The 16,912-nt window shown below is 39.8% G+C and overlaps 1 protein-coding gene across 1 annotated transcript in view; it reads left to right on the top strand.

Moving 5' to 3' along the window:
• The window catches only part of Apbb1ip (amyloid beta precursor protein binding family B member 1 interacting protein), a 102,295-nt gene that overhangs the window by 68,604 nt on the left and 16,779 nt on the right, over positions 1–16,912 (top strand). Inside the window, exons 8-9 of the mRNA XM_063238044.1 lie at positions 9,309–9,395; positions 12,384–12,527. Of these exons, the coding sequence (XP_063094114.1) occupies positions 9,309–9,395; positions 12,384–12,527 (231 nt within the window). The remainder of the gene's footprint in view (positions 1–9,308; positions 9,396–12,383; positions 12,528–16,912) is intronic.

The raw sequence follows: 16,912 nt of genomic DNA on the forward strand, positions 1-16,912 counted from the left end.
AGTGTCTCAAGTGATTAATCCAAAAATCCAAATAATTCTGCTTTTCATTTCGGTTAGCAGTTCTTTATAAAGTGTAGTTGCCAACAGTGGAACAGAATGATGAATCCTAGAATTAGATGAACATAGCAATTAGCTTTGCCTCAAAACTTAGGGCCCTGTTTGTGACCTTACAGGCTTGATCTTTCTGCCTGACTGATCCAAACTCTACTGCTGCCTAGGAAGTATTTAAAGAGCTCATTAGAAACTGACTTGCATGAAGAACTGGATTTAACCAGAATAAAAGGGAAAAGACAGATTCTGAGCAACGTAGTCAAATCTCCACAGAAAATTTCAGCATGTTGAATGTCTTTCCAATGTTGACTTGCATGAGGAAACTATTGGAATTCACTCCAACAAGCACTTGCTTGAGTTTCACAAACATATAGAATGTCTCTTAGATATATAACCTTGTGTTATTTGCGGAGGATCCACAGATTAAGATAGTCTGTACCCTTAAGCAGTTTATCCTCTGGTTGTACAAAAAAGACATGTGCAAAAATAATTGGAGCCTAAGCCAGGCATAGTGGTACACACTTGTAATCTCAGTCCTCAGGTGGCTGAGGCAGGAGAATCACAAGTTTGAGGCCATCGTGGCCTATGTAGAGAGTTTAAGGCCAGCCTGAACTATGTATCAAAATCTCAAAATCAAAAAAATTAGATAGATAAATAAATGAACAAGTGAAGCATAATGTCCATTTTTAAGATGGACTCATGTAGGGTACAGATGGACATTATGCTTCACGTGTTTATTTTTCTATCTAATTTTTTTGAGATTTTGATATATAGCTCAGGCCTGGTTCAGGAGAGTCTTAGTAATGGTCTACAGTAGGAATTGTAGTTTTTCGATTACTATGGCAGTTGATGATATACAAGATCAGGTGGTTGAGTATAAAAAGCTCATCTCAGCACAGCAATGGAACTGTGTGCTGTTTTTTCTTCTCTAAAAAAAAGACTTAGGGCCTGGGGATTTAGCTCAGCGGCATAAGCGCCTGCCTTGCAAGCACGTGGTCATGAGTTCAATCCCTGGTCTGGGGGCGAGGGGAGGAAGTGTTTGATGGGCTAAAGCACTAAGCTGATTCAGTGGCAGCAATGGCCAGGGCCTCATTTGCATACCTGGTGGGACTTTGCCAGGTGAGGAGCAGAGCAGGAAGCAGCATTCTCAGCAGAGGAAGTATGCATAATCCACAAAGCGAGGGGTAATGCATTGAGGTAACAACTGAACCTTGGGGGTGGGAGCAGGGACCAGGAGTAGTCATGCAGCCTCCAAGGTAAATCAGTGGGAAAGGATTGGTCAAAGTAGCACATTGATTAAAATAAGGATGGACCAGAAATGAGTGTTTTAATCACCTATTCCTGTGTTCATAACTTTACGGGATCAGTTTGAAATGCATTTTAGGCAGTTCATATTATTTCTAATACCATGTTTTTTTCAAAAAATTCATTTTCAGGGGCTGGGGGTTCAGGGGCTCAGCGGCATAAGCACCTGCCTTGCAAGCAGGCAGTTGTGAGTTCGATCCCTGGTACCGATAAAAAGGAAAAAGACCAAAAAAAATTCATTTTCAGCCTCCAGTGTTTACTGTGCCACTGGAGCCCTATTCTATGTTCCTCTTCTGTTAAGCTGTCTCTCATTGTCATGGTCTGACTCGACTATGCAGTCCTGACTAGAGACATTGTGGTGTATGCCTGTATTAGCCCTTTTCTGTTGTATTAACACAGTACCACTGATGTGGTATGATACGAAGAAAAGAGGTTTGTTTTGATTTACAGCTCCCAAGGTTCAAGGCCAGAGAACACGTCTGAATTCTTGCTGGAGTTTGCTGAGCTGACCTAGAACATCACCTGGTGAGAGACAGGGCATGCATGCACTGATGCATGTGCCTCCTCTGGTCGTTCTCTCTTATGCACCAGTAGACAAGCACAGGGTGCACTACTCTGAGGATCTGATATTAACCACTTGCCAAGGGCCCCGCCTCAGTGCAGTCTAGTTAGATTGTCTCCACCCTTTCCGTACCTCGCCATAGGAATTAAATTTCTTTATGCATTTTGGAGGGGACAAACCATATTCAAATTGTTGCAATGCCTACTTCTCTGCGAGTGGACAGACTGAAATCAAGGTTTCATTCTGTCAAGAGGGAAAATGGATAATGGAAGAGAGATGGTGAATGAAAGGCTCTCTGCGGGTTTCGGTTTCATTACGGGAGATTCTGAAGCCAGAAATTGTATTTAATTGTATTATTCCCTGTGCTCAAAGGATCGTATTTATTCCCACCATCCCCATGCCAGTCAAACCTCGTGGACACTGGATCCCTGGTTAGGACTCACGGCTGCTGGAATAAGTTCTGATCTATGGCACGTCCTTTATTCTCTTGATACTTTAACTCCAACCCTGAACTTTAGCCATCTATGTGAGGGAGGCAATATTGCCTAAGAATAAAATATAAATGAAAAAGAAAACTTTGAAACATTGTAACAAATGACCCAAAAGGCTTAAAGATGCATAGAAACTGCCTACAATGCATCAGAATCACTAACAAAGTAAGTGGTGGGGAAAAATTTTCACCAATGTGTTGTTCTTCTGTAACTTTGTTTTATGAGTGAACTGTTTTAAACCCTTTACCAACCTCTGGCAAAATAATTTTTACTGGAGAGAAGCAGATAGAAGACGGCTGAGGCTACTGCACACTGTATTAGGGAAATTGGACTTGGTCCAGAGGCACTGAGGATTCTTTTGAAGCCATTTGCAGGAGATGAGAAGGGGTCACTGTGGCTACACCATAGAAGACACATTCAGAAAGGGCAAAATGAAAGCCACCATAAGCCCAGAAAGAGAAATGGCCTGGGCTGGAACATATTGGGAAGCATTTAGGAGACAGAATTTTACAGGTCAGTTGGATATTGGAATAGTTGGAAACCATAGAAGGAAGCAGAATGATACCCTGGTTTTAGATTTGGGTAATAGTGCTTCCTGAGTGCTGCTCACTAAGGAAGAAGTACAAGAAAAAAAAGCAGGCAGGTGCAGTGGCACGTGCCCATAATCCCAGCACTCTGGGAGGCTGAAGCAGGAAGATTCCAAGTTCAAGCCCAACCCAGGTAACTTAGTGATTTAGCAAGATCCTGTCTCAAAATTAAAAAATTTAAAAGTAGCAGGGTATGTAGTTCTGTGCAAAGGACTTGGATTCAATCCCCAATAGCACAAAGATGGGCAAGAGCATGATGAGCTTCATTTTAAACATGGTTTTTCTTCTCTCCTTTAAAAATAATCTACTTTCACCCCATAGATTTAACATAAAATGAACACATTTCATGTGACCATGTTCTATCAGATGGGTGATATATTATCTATCAATATCATTGGATCTCTATCAATATCATCTATCAATATCATTGGATAAATTTTTCCTTGGCTCATTTTGATTTTTTTTATGAGATAGTGGGAATCTTTCCATCACTGACTTATTTCCCATCTAGCCTCCTTATTGTTAGACTCTTAGATATTTACAAAAGGACAGGAATTGACTTGACTTGGTTTTTGTCACCAGTCTCATTATGCCTGCAAACTTTCCTTGTATTGAGGGACTTTTCCTCTTATTGCAAACTGAAACTTCTGGAAAGAAAACTGACACCTACCCTCAAGGCATCAAAAACTTACCTTCACTGAACTTTATAACAAAGGCCACTTGTTATCAAATGCAGAGTAAATAAACTGATGGTCCAGGGAAAGAGACAAATCGCTAGAAATTCGCTCGTGCTACATATACCTACTGTATGTTAGGTTTTGCTTATGTTGTTTTAATCTTTACAACACAAAGGCCAAGAAAGGTGTCCCTCCTTTATAGAGAAAGAAACTAAGATCCCAGATAGGACTTCATTTAAATGCTGCTATTACTAAGGACATTGATGTGTAGTTCCTATAGGTTTATTGATCTGTTCAGAGAGACATAGGATAAAATTGGTAGACTTAGCAACTATGAAGTAGTCCTCAGAAAAGATAAACTGAATGCAGCTACCAAGGCAACAAGACAAGTGGAATCAGCTGACTCTAAGTTATTAAACTGCATCAGTTTTGCACCATGGGAAAGATTATCCCAGAGTTGCACATCAGAGTAAGCCCAAGGTTTGCTTTTCTGCATGAGAGTACTACACATCCTGCCCAGAGCGCCATTCCTGGAGGCTGTGTGCTGTTGAATACTCTCGGCTTCCTAAGTGACATCCTCAGTGCTGTTAGAAAGCAATGATGCATATTCCTGTGGGTCTGCAGGTGCATAGTTGCTGGAGTGCTGGAGAGTTCAGGATCTGTCTTACTCGGAATCTGCTTTCATGACTTCAAAGTCAGTCTATTTTTTCTTGGTCTGTCCAGCCCCATGTGTAAAAGATGAATTAACATTTATTTACAGCTTGATTAAGAAAAATTGTATCTGGCCCAGGGAATCAGTTCTGGAGATGTTACTAAACAATATAGAACTGGGTGAAATATTGTCATTAGGCTCAACACTGATATCTTCAATACTTAATAGGAGTCTTCTAAGAATTACCTCCCCCTGGAGGGAGGGAGGGAGGTAGTATTTAAACAAATGCAAAGAAAGGCTTTGAGCTCATTTATCAGAAGGAACAACAAGGAAGGCTTCTAAGACTTCTGTGGTGTACTTACCTGGGCAAGCATCTGCTTCCATTGATGACCAAAAAGTGATTTTGCACAGCTGTTACATGCTGACCTGTGTGACCTTGGGGCACACTGACAATGGTTAGATTCAACTTCTCAATTTGTAAAATGCTGCTGCTGCTGCTGCTGCTGCTGTACTTCCTGTCTCAAAGTATCCAATCTAGCGTGAAAGTTACTTGATGCACTGTGAAGTTTATGTATAAAAGTAAAGTGGTTTGATCTAACTGAAATTCAGCAGTCATGTACAGTAATAATCTATAATGCACTATAGTTAAGAATAGATATAGAAAGAAACCAGGTTATGCAAATTTGTTCATCAAAAGATGCATAATTAGGAAAGAATTCCAATAGGATAACTCATCTGTACTTAGAGAGATGGTAACAGAACATCCCATTTGAAAAGGAAGAAAAGCAGAATAAGCCCTAATGAATTCCTCTGTGCATTGCCTTTATAGACTATTTGATTTAAAAGCAACATAATAGATTTTTCAAAGCAACTAAAGAGGCCAGAGCTGAGTTGCCCTAACTCCCGCAGAGGTTCCATGATCCTAGTGATTCTGTGCAGCCACTGCTTGGGTCCGAGTCACACTGTAAGCTCCCTCATTAAGATGCTTTCACCGGGACACCAGGAATTTCTCCAGAGGATTCTTGAAGGATCAGAAGCATCCCATGGACAGGAAGTCTGGCCAGGTCTCCCGGACTGGTGCGGGGGATGGAGCATTCTAGAAACCATGGCCAGCATCTTAGCCCAAGCTTTCCCTTGGGCCTCTGTCCCTGTGTATGGCTGTGTGGTTCCCCCTTGATTTCCTTCCACAGCTCCTTCATCTGCCCCACACTGCAGTTCATGGCCAACCTCAGATGACAGCTACAGCTTTGAGCAGAGCTCACTTTTACCTATGCATGCCCCCAAGAAGAAGTTTGAAAAACCATGTACTTCCTCACTGTTTACATCAAATTTTTCACTAGAAGTTAGGTAGATGTAAAGAATGCAATATCTAGAATGCTTAAGTAACAGTTTAAAAAATTATCCAGTAGAATCCAGATCCAGTTTATGGCAGTTTGATTCCTACTGGCATCCATTTAAGGACCACTTAAATCTTCTTCTATTTCTCCTAGACTTTGTTTATCTTTTTTTTTTTTTTTTTTTGTCTTTTTCCTTTATATCGATACCGGGGATCGAACTCAAGACTGCCTGCTTGCAAGGCAGGCGCTTATGCCGCCGAGCTAAATCCCCAACCCCAAGACTTTGTTTTACAAAGCACTGAGATCACAGTAAAACTGAGCAGGAAGTCCAGAAGGTTATAGAACCCCAGCCCCTGCACATCTGCAGCCTTCCTAACACCTGTGGCCCACACGTGCAGTTAATTTTCATTGTCAACTTGACTGGATTAAGAGGCTCTTGAAGAGTTGATGAGACATTCTGCTCATCAGAGTTTTGTTCATAACTGCTTGTGTTATCAGGACAGGGGTCCAGTACGAGGGGGCAATCTGGGGGTGTGGGGTGTGGTTAAAGGGTGCAGCTCTCCCCTGCACACTCCTCCTGTGCTCTGCTTCCTGGGCACTGTGAAGTGGACAGTTTTGCCCCGCTGTGCCCTTTGCTATGCATCCCTGCCCTGGAGCCAGAAGTCATAGCCTGAAACCTCTGAAACTGCAGCTGTCAGATATTTTGTCCCAGTGACCGGAAAGCTGACCAGTATATCACGGCAGAGTGATGTGTTTATAATGCTGGGTGAACAGAAGTCTATAGTTGACAGTAGTGTTCACTCTTGGTTTGTGCAATAAGCTTTTTTAACATGTGGGACATTTTGTATTTTACTCCTATTCCATCTTCACAGACATTTGTCCTGTTGTAATTCATTCATGTGCTTGAAAGTCTTTTTTTTCTTTTGGTACTGGGGATCGAACTCACAACCTCATACTTGCCAGGCAGGCACTTGTGCTGCTGAGCTATATCCCAGCCCCTATGTTCCTCTTATATGTCTCTTTAACATATTGTTTATAAATTGATAGGTAACTTTTTTAATTGATAGGTAGCTTTTTATTTTCAGTGATCGTAGGCACTTATTTAAAATAACTCAAAATTACAAAAAAATTTAAATATTTATGTTAAGCATAAAAAGTAAAAATTGGGGAGAAGATCTCTTAAAATATAAATTGGTAGAATCCTTTTCCCCTGAATAACTCAAGGTTTAAGGATGGGTGCTCTCTTTCAATTGTATTGCTATTTTTCCTTTACATGGATGTTACTTTTTATACATAAAAGTAATGAGAAATCTCATTTGTATTAATAAGGAGATGAGAATTGAAGAACATCATTTAGTTCTTTGCGCTCTTTCCAAATTATTGGCAAAGAATTCCAGAAAGATCAATGATGGCCCTTACCATCCATCTGCTGACAAGATCATGAGATCCCTTCCATTGTAAGAAAACAATTAGAAGTCACATGATGGCCAGAAGGATTCATTATGAGTCTGTTTTTCATACCAGTATTTCAAGCTTTCCCTTTGTTTAGAGCCTTTGAGTTTTGCTTGCCGCAGGGAAGTAAGGTCCTTGTGGGTGTGAGGGTGCTTTTCCTTTCCAGGGTGTGGAAAGGCAGTTGTGGGGGGATGGCCCATTCTCAGGCAGACTTAAGTAAGAGAGGACATACGAAGGCTGAAGATGTACAAATTGATGCCAGCTTATCCTTCGAGAGCCTCCCATCGTTTTCCAAGACAAAAATAGGTTAGAGACTCCAGACTTTGCATGTGGCTTGCTGGGAGTGGCATGAGGTCACCCGTCACCATTCCTCACAGAGACTGTTGCACCTACTGTGAGGTAACAGTGTGTGCCACTATGTATGATCTGCAGCACTTGGTAGGGTGAGTGGAAGTGGGTCCTGTTGAGCTTCCTGCCAACTAGTGAAGAAATGGAGCAAGTAATAATTTAGGGAAGTACACAAGTCTAGTGTTACAGATCTTATTTTGATTCTAGAATACAGCCGTCTGGACCAACATGGATCATAATAATCAACTCCACCTCGTGGGCAAGTTATATTTATAGCCAAGACCCCTCTGAAGAAAGATGGATTAATAAGACAAGAGCACTGGGCTGGGGGTTTAGTTCAGTGACATAAGCCTCTGCCTGGCAAGCCTGAGGTCGTGAGTTCAATCCTTGGTACCACCAAAAAAAAAAAAAAAAAGAGAGAGAGCACACAAATGTATTTACTATAAGTTTTGTAACAAAAGGGAGGGTGCTTCACAAGTATCAAGGGAAGCTGTGTTTTTTAGATAGTGGGTGCAGAGTCCAACTAGAGGACAAAGGAATGTGATCGAAACTGGGAGAATTTAAGAGAGTTGCCTTACTGTGTCATGTTTTATTTATTTTAATAGCTTTTTTTTTTCTTTTGAGAAAGGGTCTCACTGTAGTTCAGCCTGGCCTTAAACTCCCTATGTAACCCAGGCTGGCCTTGAACTCATGACAATCCTCCTGCCTCTACTTCCCAAGAGCTGAGATTAAAGGCGTACAGGTGTGCAGCACAACAGCTTTCTTCTGACATTAAAAATAACATTAATTTACTGTTGAAATGAAAGTTGGTGAACTCAAGAAAATAGAAGAAAGGAAATTTAAATTAACTATCATCCCATTCTCTAATAATAGTCACTATTTTATTTCAGACAGTTCTTATTCCCTAGATTACTGCATTTCTTGTGATACCAAAGGGCTGAGGAAAGGACAGTTCAGATCTCAGCAGCGGGCACAGGAGCAGGGTGGCCCCGTTTCCATGGTACCCCAGGCAGCCCCCTCACTGCTCCGTGGGTATTTTGTGGTAGATTCTGAGGAGGTCAGAAAGATGAGAGTTTGCAGATTTTAGATACCAGAAACATAACACAGTTGCTGCATAGTCTCAAACAAGTCTTTGAAAGTTGGCTTCAGTATCTGTACCACATGAAGTGAATTTGCTACATATTCGTCACCAGAACTGGGTTTTGTTTACTTTTCTGCTTCATTTCAAACTACAGTACAGAGTTAGTTGGTGGGTGTTCATCTTCAAAAATGAGCAGTAAATGTATCTGGAATAGTGGAAGGTCAAATAACTTCTTGTTCACAGTTAAACTACAGCAGTACTTCAGTGGGATGTACAAGTGGGCTTTCTCTTACCAAATTGTGTTTGCAGGTATACAGCCACCTGCAGACAGTGCTGTGCTTCTGTGTTCTGAGCCATGCAAGGCTGTGCATGTGCATGCTGTACGTGTGTGTCTGCCTTTCTCTTTTCTTTCTTTTTGGAAATCCTAGTAATAGGAGGTAGCATATTCCATCAGTCAGGATGGTAGATGGTAGAGAATTTGGCCACACACTGACTATTTCCTGTCCAAAGCTCTTCCAGGGCCTCCCAGCTTTTGCTCATGTTCTCCAATATGGAAATAAGATTTATCTTTTGATGAAACAAGTGTACTAAGAAAGAAAGTTTTCCTTTTGGATTAGTGGTCTGGTGGCCAGGACTCTTGGTTGACTCAGAACATTTGCGGTGGTTCTCACACAGATCCATCTCTCTAACAAAACCGTGAGTTTTGTGCAGTGTCTAGCTTAGTAATAAACATGTACTGACCTGATCTTTTAATGTTTTATGTAGAATTTCTACTTAGATAACAAAGGAATGAAAGAAGGCAAGAAAACCACTGAGAAAATGAATGCTAAAACGAAGGAATCCTTACTTGAGGTAAGCTTAATTTTGCAGGGTAGAAGAAAAGACAAGGATGTTTGCTTCATCTTTTTTAAGTTATTCCTTCTCCAGATTGGTGGGAAGTTCTAAGATATAGACTGAATTTTTAAGTTTGAATTTTAAAGACAAATTATTACTAAATTATAGCTACTTGGATAATTCAACTGATTCTTTGAGTCAGTTGTAATAAAGTATGGCTTTAGATAATGTAGTGTGCTTCTCATGATTCTGATTAGCAATTTTGGACCAAAAAGACTTGTAAATTTTCATGATACTCATCTACCTACATTTTGTATGTCCTTTTATTTAAGTGCTTCACAAAAGTCAGACAAGGATTTCTAAATCTTCAAATCTTCTGAATGCACCTTGAGACCATATGATAAGTTCAAAAAAGCAGATACAAAAGCTTGAATACCATGTGATTTGTCTTATACAAGAAACCCAGAGTAGCCGGGGGTTTAGCTCAGTGGCATAAGCACTTACCTGGCAAGCGGGACATTGTGAGTTTGATCCTCATTACCAAAAAAAAGAAAGAAAGAAAGAAAAGAAGCCTAGAGTATAAATAAGAACAAAATAAAAGATAGAAAGTAGGGAGGTAAATGTTTCTAAAAAGAGAAAGGGATCAAAAGATGAAAGAGGGGAAAGGGAATTTAAAAAAAGAATTTGTATTGTATGCATCTACCAGTTCTCCATAAGATACGTAAACATTATGTACTACAACCATATATTGTGTGTGTGTGCACACTGTATATGTTTGTTGTTTTGTTATTGCTTTTTTTTTTTTGGTACCGGGGATTGAACTCACGACCTCGAGCTTGCCAGGTAGGCGCTTGTGCCACTGAGCTAAACCCCCGGCCCCTGTTACTGCTTTTATTTTTTAATAGGAGATGTTCTCCTAAGCAGTAGCTATGTTTGGTGGCACATGTGAAATCTAGAGTTGAGACGTGGCAGTATTTGTGGTGTGGTAATGGAGTCTCTAATCCTAATCCTCTGGGAACATCAGGTTCAGAGTCATCAGAAATTAGATTCAGGGAGACGATGGGAGTTCATCTATCTGTGATGATTACTGTTAGGACATGTTCCAGAAGTTCATTTGATGACTGAGCTTTGGAAACCCCTGATGAGTTTTCACGCAGTCAGTACGTGTGCTCTGCTCTCCGCTAGAACACAGGTGGAATAAACACCAGGCCCCAGGTCGCTGATGGACAGATTTCACTTGCTGTCCCTCCTCACCTGAGTGCTGATCTTGTCTTGAGTTAGGAGTCTGGGTTTCCCTGAAAAGTCACAAGGCCCAGTGAGGCAGTGTGGTGGTGTGGGTTCTCCTGGAGCCAGGCGCTGACGGTGCAGAGCACCTGCCCTACTCACAGGGTCTTGCGTGGACCCTGTTCTCGCCCTTTTCCTGTCCCCAGCCAGGCTCCAGCAGCTCTGCAGCCAACGAGGCCAACAGCAGAGCTCGCTGTCATCCCCAAGCTCCCAAGCACATGCTTCCAGCTCTGGTCCAGGGGCCAGGAGCACACAGGGTGCTTGCCAGGAAGGCTGCACGGGAAATGGGCATGGCTGTTCTGTCCTTTCTGAAAAAGGATCCAGGTTCACTCGGGGAGTATCAGGCACCAAACATCTCTGAGAGGGGATATGCAGGATTCTGAGTATCTCGAGCTGAGATGGGGTCTAATGGACATGGAAAGAGAACATTTTCCTGGCACAGCTATTTGTTTCTAATCAGTGCTTAGAAATTAGTGTCTTTAAATTGGGGGCTGGTTCTGTGTTGGCTGAAGCAATTGCCTGAGCAGTTCTTGTGATAGCCTTGTTTTACCTTTGAATGTGAAAGAAAACACAAAGTATGTTATACTATGAAAAAATCCATATTGTCCTGCTGTCTAACATGGACCAAAAATCAGAATAAACTTAATAGATTATTGGCAGGTTAACCAGTACTAGCTAAATTGATACAAAATTGGGAGAATGTGAACAAAAATGCTTTCCATATCTAAAAAATACTTAGAGGATGCAAAATTATTCTGTACTTAGGAGATCAAAAGAATGTTATGAGTTATAAAAAGAAAGCAAAAAATAAGTTTGGTTATTTGAACTAAAAGAATAGATATCACATACTTGTAATCCTAGTACTTGGGAGGCTGAGGCAGGAGGATCAGGAGCTCAAGGTCTCAAAAAAAAATGTATAAAATAGTATCCAAATTTACTATATTGCTTTTTTGAAGAAATTTATTAAGAATATGTAAGTCTGTGAAAGTCTTGAGATTTGAAAATAGTGTTCTGTTTTTTGAGATTTGAAAATACGTTTTGTTTTTCCTTTCTGATATAGTGGCAGTAATTCTCCATTGTCTGAAAAGAAAATAATCCTAAGAATAAAATATTGACTTCTTTTATGAGTACAATGATACAGGTTTTCTATTTATCAGCAATGAAATGGTAATTCTGTTACATATCTGGAAAATAAGAATTTTTTTTTCCCAATTTGGAACAATAGTAATAGACTTTGTTAAATGCTTACTTTTACAATATACCAAGACTGTACTCATTAAGCTTATGAAGTAGGGCTGTTATTCCATGTTTTTAAGTAAGGGAAAGGAAGTTTAGTGGTCCACAACTGCAGAGCTTAGTGTTCAAGAACCCTTGGCATCTAACTCAGAAGCCATGCTTCTTAGGCACTGTGTTAGCTTCCTGTCTGTGACGCTTAGCATGTACTGGAAACAAGAGTATTCAGAGACAACTGATTCTTAGCTTACAGGCTAACTTGAAATCTTGTTTGAATAGGAACAAGAGCAGGACATGGTGGTGCATACCTATAGTCCTAATGCTTAAGAGGCTGAGGCAGAGGGATGTCTGTAAGTTCAAGGCTAGCCTGGGCTACATAGTGAGTTAAGGCCAGCCTGAACTGCATAGCAAAACCCTGTCTTTAAAAAATAAAGTGAATCAGACTGTGTATCTTTCATATGTTCTATGCTTTTGGAATTTCAATTTCAGGAAAGTTTCTGTGGAACATCTATCATTGTACCAGAGCTCGAAGGAGCTCTTTATCTGAAAGAAGATGGAAAGAAAACTTGGAAAAGACGTTATTTTCTTTTACGAGCTTCTGGAATTTATTATGTCCCCAAAGGAAAGACAAAGGTCAGTGCATCAGTCAGCATTCTATTACTATAACAAATCCCTGCTTCAGTACACAACTTTAAAGGAAAGGTTCATTTAGGCTCATGGTTTTAGAGGTTGCAGTGCTCTTGGCCACTGCTCTGGACCAGCAGCAAGGCGCCATATTCCCAGCAGGAGTATGTGGAGGAGGAAACCTCACCTCATGAGCAGAAGCAAGAGAGAGAAGAGAAAGAGATGGTCCTGCTGTGCCCCTAAAGGTCACAGCTCTGATGATCTAGCTTCCTTCCACCACGCCACAGCTCCTAAAGACTCTACACCTCTCCTTACCATGGGCTAGGACCAGTCCTTACCATGGGGGTCTGCAGGGAACATTCCAGATCCAAACTATAGAAGTTGGAAAGGGGAAAAAGCTGGTAAAATAATAAAACACAAGCAAACAAAAAGAAAGCATTTCATGACATTGAAATTACAGGAATCCCGAGGTAGCAATTTGAATACACCCTTATCTCCAAAGGATCTGTAATTCTCCAGTGTTCACACAAATACATATCCAAGTACAGAATTATTAAAACACTTTTGAGTTTTCCCATACCGTTTCCTTTAAAGTTAAAAAAAAATTACCCATTTTAAAATCAATTTTGAGAAGCTATGGCAGAAGTATATTCTTAGAGAGTATTTTGTAACTTTCTGTGTCTATTTATGAAGAATTTGTCTTCTTGTGGGTACTCTCCTGTTCATTAGAGTAAAATTTATTTTACTTGGAATCATAAAAGTAGTAGAAGTCTTGAACGATCTTCATTGAGAAGTTGAGAAGTTAGACTTTGTATTCAGAATATTTAAACTGTTCTCTGAGGCAGATTATGTGCCTTGCACTGCCTAATTGAACAGAATACTTCAGCTATCACTTTTACTTCCTGAGTTGGGATTACTGCCTCAAGTTTACCAGCATGAATTAAATTTTTCTTCTTTGAAATGTAATTATAACAGTCATTCTGATCGTTAGCTTTCCCCAACACATTTCTTAGAGGGTTGGGATATCTCCTTCTTCTGTGCCTCTTTAAAAAGCCCTAAAATGTATCTCTTTTATCTGTACCTGGGTCACTCAAACCCAGGGCGCTACCCCTTGACGCAGCTATGCATTGCAGGCATCCTCTGATAAGGCTTCAACTGCTTCTACGCAGGTGACCCCATATTGGGCGCCCCACTAAAAAGAAGCTGCTGTCATCCATGTGGGAGGCAGAGGGACATGCTGATGCTTGCTGCTGGGCAGCTGTTGCTCTCTTTGCCTCTTACTCCACTTTTAATCTTAGAAGTGACACTTTCCCATCCCATCCCACTGGAACAAGTGTGTCTTCAATTCCAGTCCTACACTGAGACGTAACAGTTGACCCACAAATAGCTTGTTTTTTATAAATGTTATGTCTCTCACTCCCAGATGTAACTGAGGCATAAAGATAAGCCTATTACAAACAATGCTAAGTGATAGAAATTAAAAGTGTCCGCAGTAGGGTTGGGCAATGATACCTCCTTCCCTTGTTGCTAGCATTAATAGTCATGTGAGGGGGTTAACTAATGCATCAGGGAAACAAATAAGAAGAAAAAAAGAAGAAAAACCCTCACTGTTCACTGTTGACCTGGTTGCCTGCCATGCAGCATAAGAAAATCTATTAGAAAAATAAATTTATCAAGTAAAAACTTGTTTTCCTTTATACAGACAACATACAGATTCGACATGATGCAGAAGATTCCATGCATAGTAGGAATGAAAAGTACAAAGTACTTAGCAATAAACTTGAGGAAAGTTCAAGACCTGTACAGTATAAATTATAAAATTAAAACAAGTAAAACTGAACTGTGAAACTAGAAACATACTGTGCTGCTAGGTGAAGGTCATTCTGCCTGAATTTTCCTATAAATCAGTCCAATCTCTTAAAATTTCAGTAAAATTATATTATTTAAAATTCACTGACTGATTCTAAAATTAATCAGAAAGATGTATTGTTCCAGGAGACCCCTAACATAAACAGCAGTAAGCTAGAACTCCCTTTCCCAATGATCAAAACAGAGATAGTAAAGCCTGGCCAGTGATGAACAGATCACCCAAAAGCCATCTAAAATCAATAAAATTAAACAGCAATTTACAGTCATGAAACAGTATTTCTTTCAATAGTATTAAAATATTGTACATCATTTTGGGAAAAAAGTTTCCATCTTATTCATGTACCAAATTAATCCTAGATTGATTAATATATACTTAGAAAAATAGTATAGTCATAGGAGAAAGTATAGGTTAATATTTCTATAATTTTGCCATGGAGCAAAGCTTTCTTAATCAAAAATTCAAAGTTACAAAGGAAGAAACTGACGTATTTGACTGTATGAAGTTGTTTTTAAATTCTTGATAGCCAAAGATACTAACTAAACAAGAGATTAAAGACTAGTTCAAGTTTCAGAGATTACATTTGAAACACATATAACCAAGTACAAGTATCCATAATATAAAAGACTGACTACAAAAAGCAGGAAAAACCCCACATCAACTACAAAAAGATAAATATACTTGTAAAAAAAAAAAAAAAGACAAACCATGCTGTTGACATATGATGTACATTTGTCATTCCAGCTACTCAAAAGGCTGAGGCAGGAAGATCACTCCAGCTCTCAAATTCAAGTCCAGGCTGAGCAACAGCCCAAGATTCCATTTGAAAGAAGAAAAAACTTCCAGCAAACAGTAGTTCAGGGCTAAGGATGTAGCTTCATGCTATAGCACTTGTCTGGCATATATACAATATATGGTTGCACTGAGAGAGGAATAGAAGAGAAGACAGAGAGGAAAAGGAAACAGGAGAGCATGAGGCAGAAGCAGAAGCAGAAGGAGGAGAAAGAAAGGGGGGAGGGCGAGGGAGGGAAATGGCGAAGCTTATTAAGTGAGAATTCACCAAAAAAGACGTACTAAATGCCACAGAATAAAAGTTACCCCTGGGACCAAGCATGTTGCCCTGCAGTAAAGCACTTTCCTAGCAGGAATTTGATGAAAAATGAAAAAAGGAAATGTTGTTCTAAGCAATAATCAGGAAAGTGCAAGTTAAATCATGAGACATTGTTTCCCCCTGGGAGACTCATAAATTAACACATTGATGCCCAATTTTGGTGGGTGAGGATAAAAAGAAACTTTACACGTGAAGAAACCCTTATGCCTGAAAGTTTGGAAACAAGTTTGGCAAAGTCAAATTGCAGACAATTTAACAAAACCTATGCAAATGTAAAAGGGAATACACCCTTTCAAAGAGCAGCTGCATGCTTGGCAATCCATCCAACAGAATGTACAATATTTCTTTTTTTTTTTTTTTTCTTTCTGGTACCGGAGATAGAACTCACAGCCTCGCACTTACCAGGCAAGCACTTGAGCCACTGAGCTAAATCTCCGGCCCTACATAATATTTCTTATAATAGCAAAATACTGAAGTAACCTTTAATCACCTATAGGAGAATGGTTAAAAATAAATTGTTACACCTCAAGGTGGAATCATGCACCAGTAAAATGTCTCCTGACATAGAAAGAACCCAAGATACAATGTTAAGAGAAAGAATAACTTGCGACCATAATGTTAAGTGAAATAAATGAGGCAGAGTTTAAACATGACATAGTTTCTCTCATATAACAAGTGCAAAATATATTTTTTTAAAAAAGCAAACTAAAATAGACAAGTAAAATAAAATAGGAAATATGGAGACATCTTTTAAATGGGAAGGGGATCAAGAGATGGAGGGAAACCATGGGTAGTGGCACATGCCTGTAATCCCAGAATTTAAGAAGCTGAGGCCGGAGGATCTGTGAGTTTGAGACCATACTGAGCTACATAGTTCAAGGCCAACGTGAATTGCACAGCAAGACCCTGTCTTTAAAAAAGAGGCAGAGGAGGGGGTGAAAAAAGAATTAAGATGTTATATTCACGTACCAGCTCTACACAAGGAATGTGATTATTATGTACTGCAAACATGTATGAATAAAAAGAAAAACAACAAGCCATGAAATGGTGTTTGTAGTAAAATCTCATTCATGCTTTTAAAAGTTTGCATGAGGCTGGGACTGTAGCTCAGTGGTAGTGCATTTGTATGGCATGTACAAGGCCCTGGGGTCCATCCTCAGTACACAGGGAAAAAATCCAACTGAAAATACAAAGGAAAAATTATTGCCACCGGGGTGTAGTAGTTCTACCTTTTATTCTTTATTCACTAGGTAACAAATTATAAAATGCAAAAGAAAAAAGAATAATGCCAAATATATAATTGAAGTGTAACCAAATATGTAGATTAGAGGTTGCCATCTTCACTAAGCACATTATGTGTGGAAGAGAAGGCTCTGTTTCCATGGCAACCCTATAGAGGAAGTACAGAAGAAAGCC

Source organism: Cavia porcellus, unplaced genomic scaffold, assembly GCF_034190915.1.
Source record: "Cavia porcellus strain 051 isolate PalLab524CR breed Dunkin Hartley unplaced genomic scaffold, mCavPor4.1 scaffold_27, whole genome shotgun sequence".
Lineage (NCBI taxonomy): Eukaryota > Metazoa > Chordata > Mammalia > Rodentia > Caviidae > Cavia > Cavia porcellus.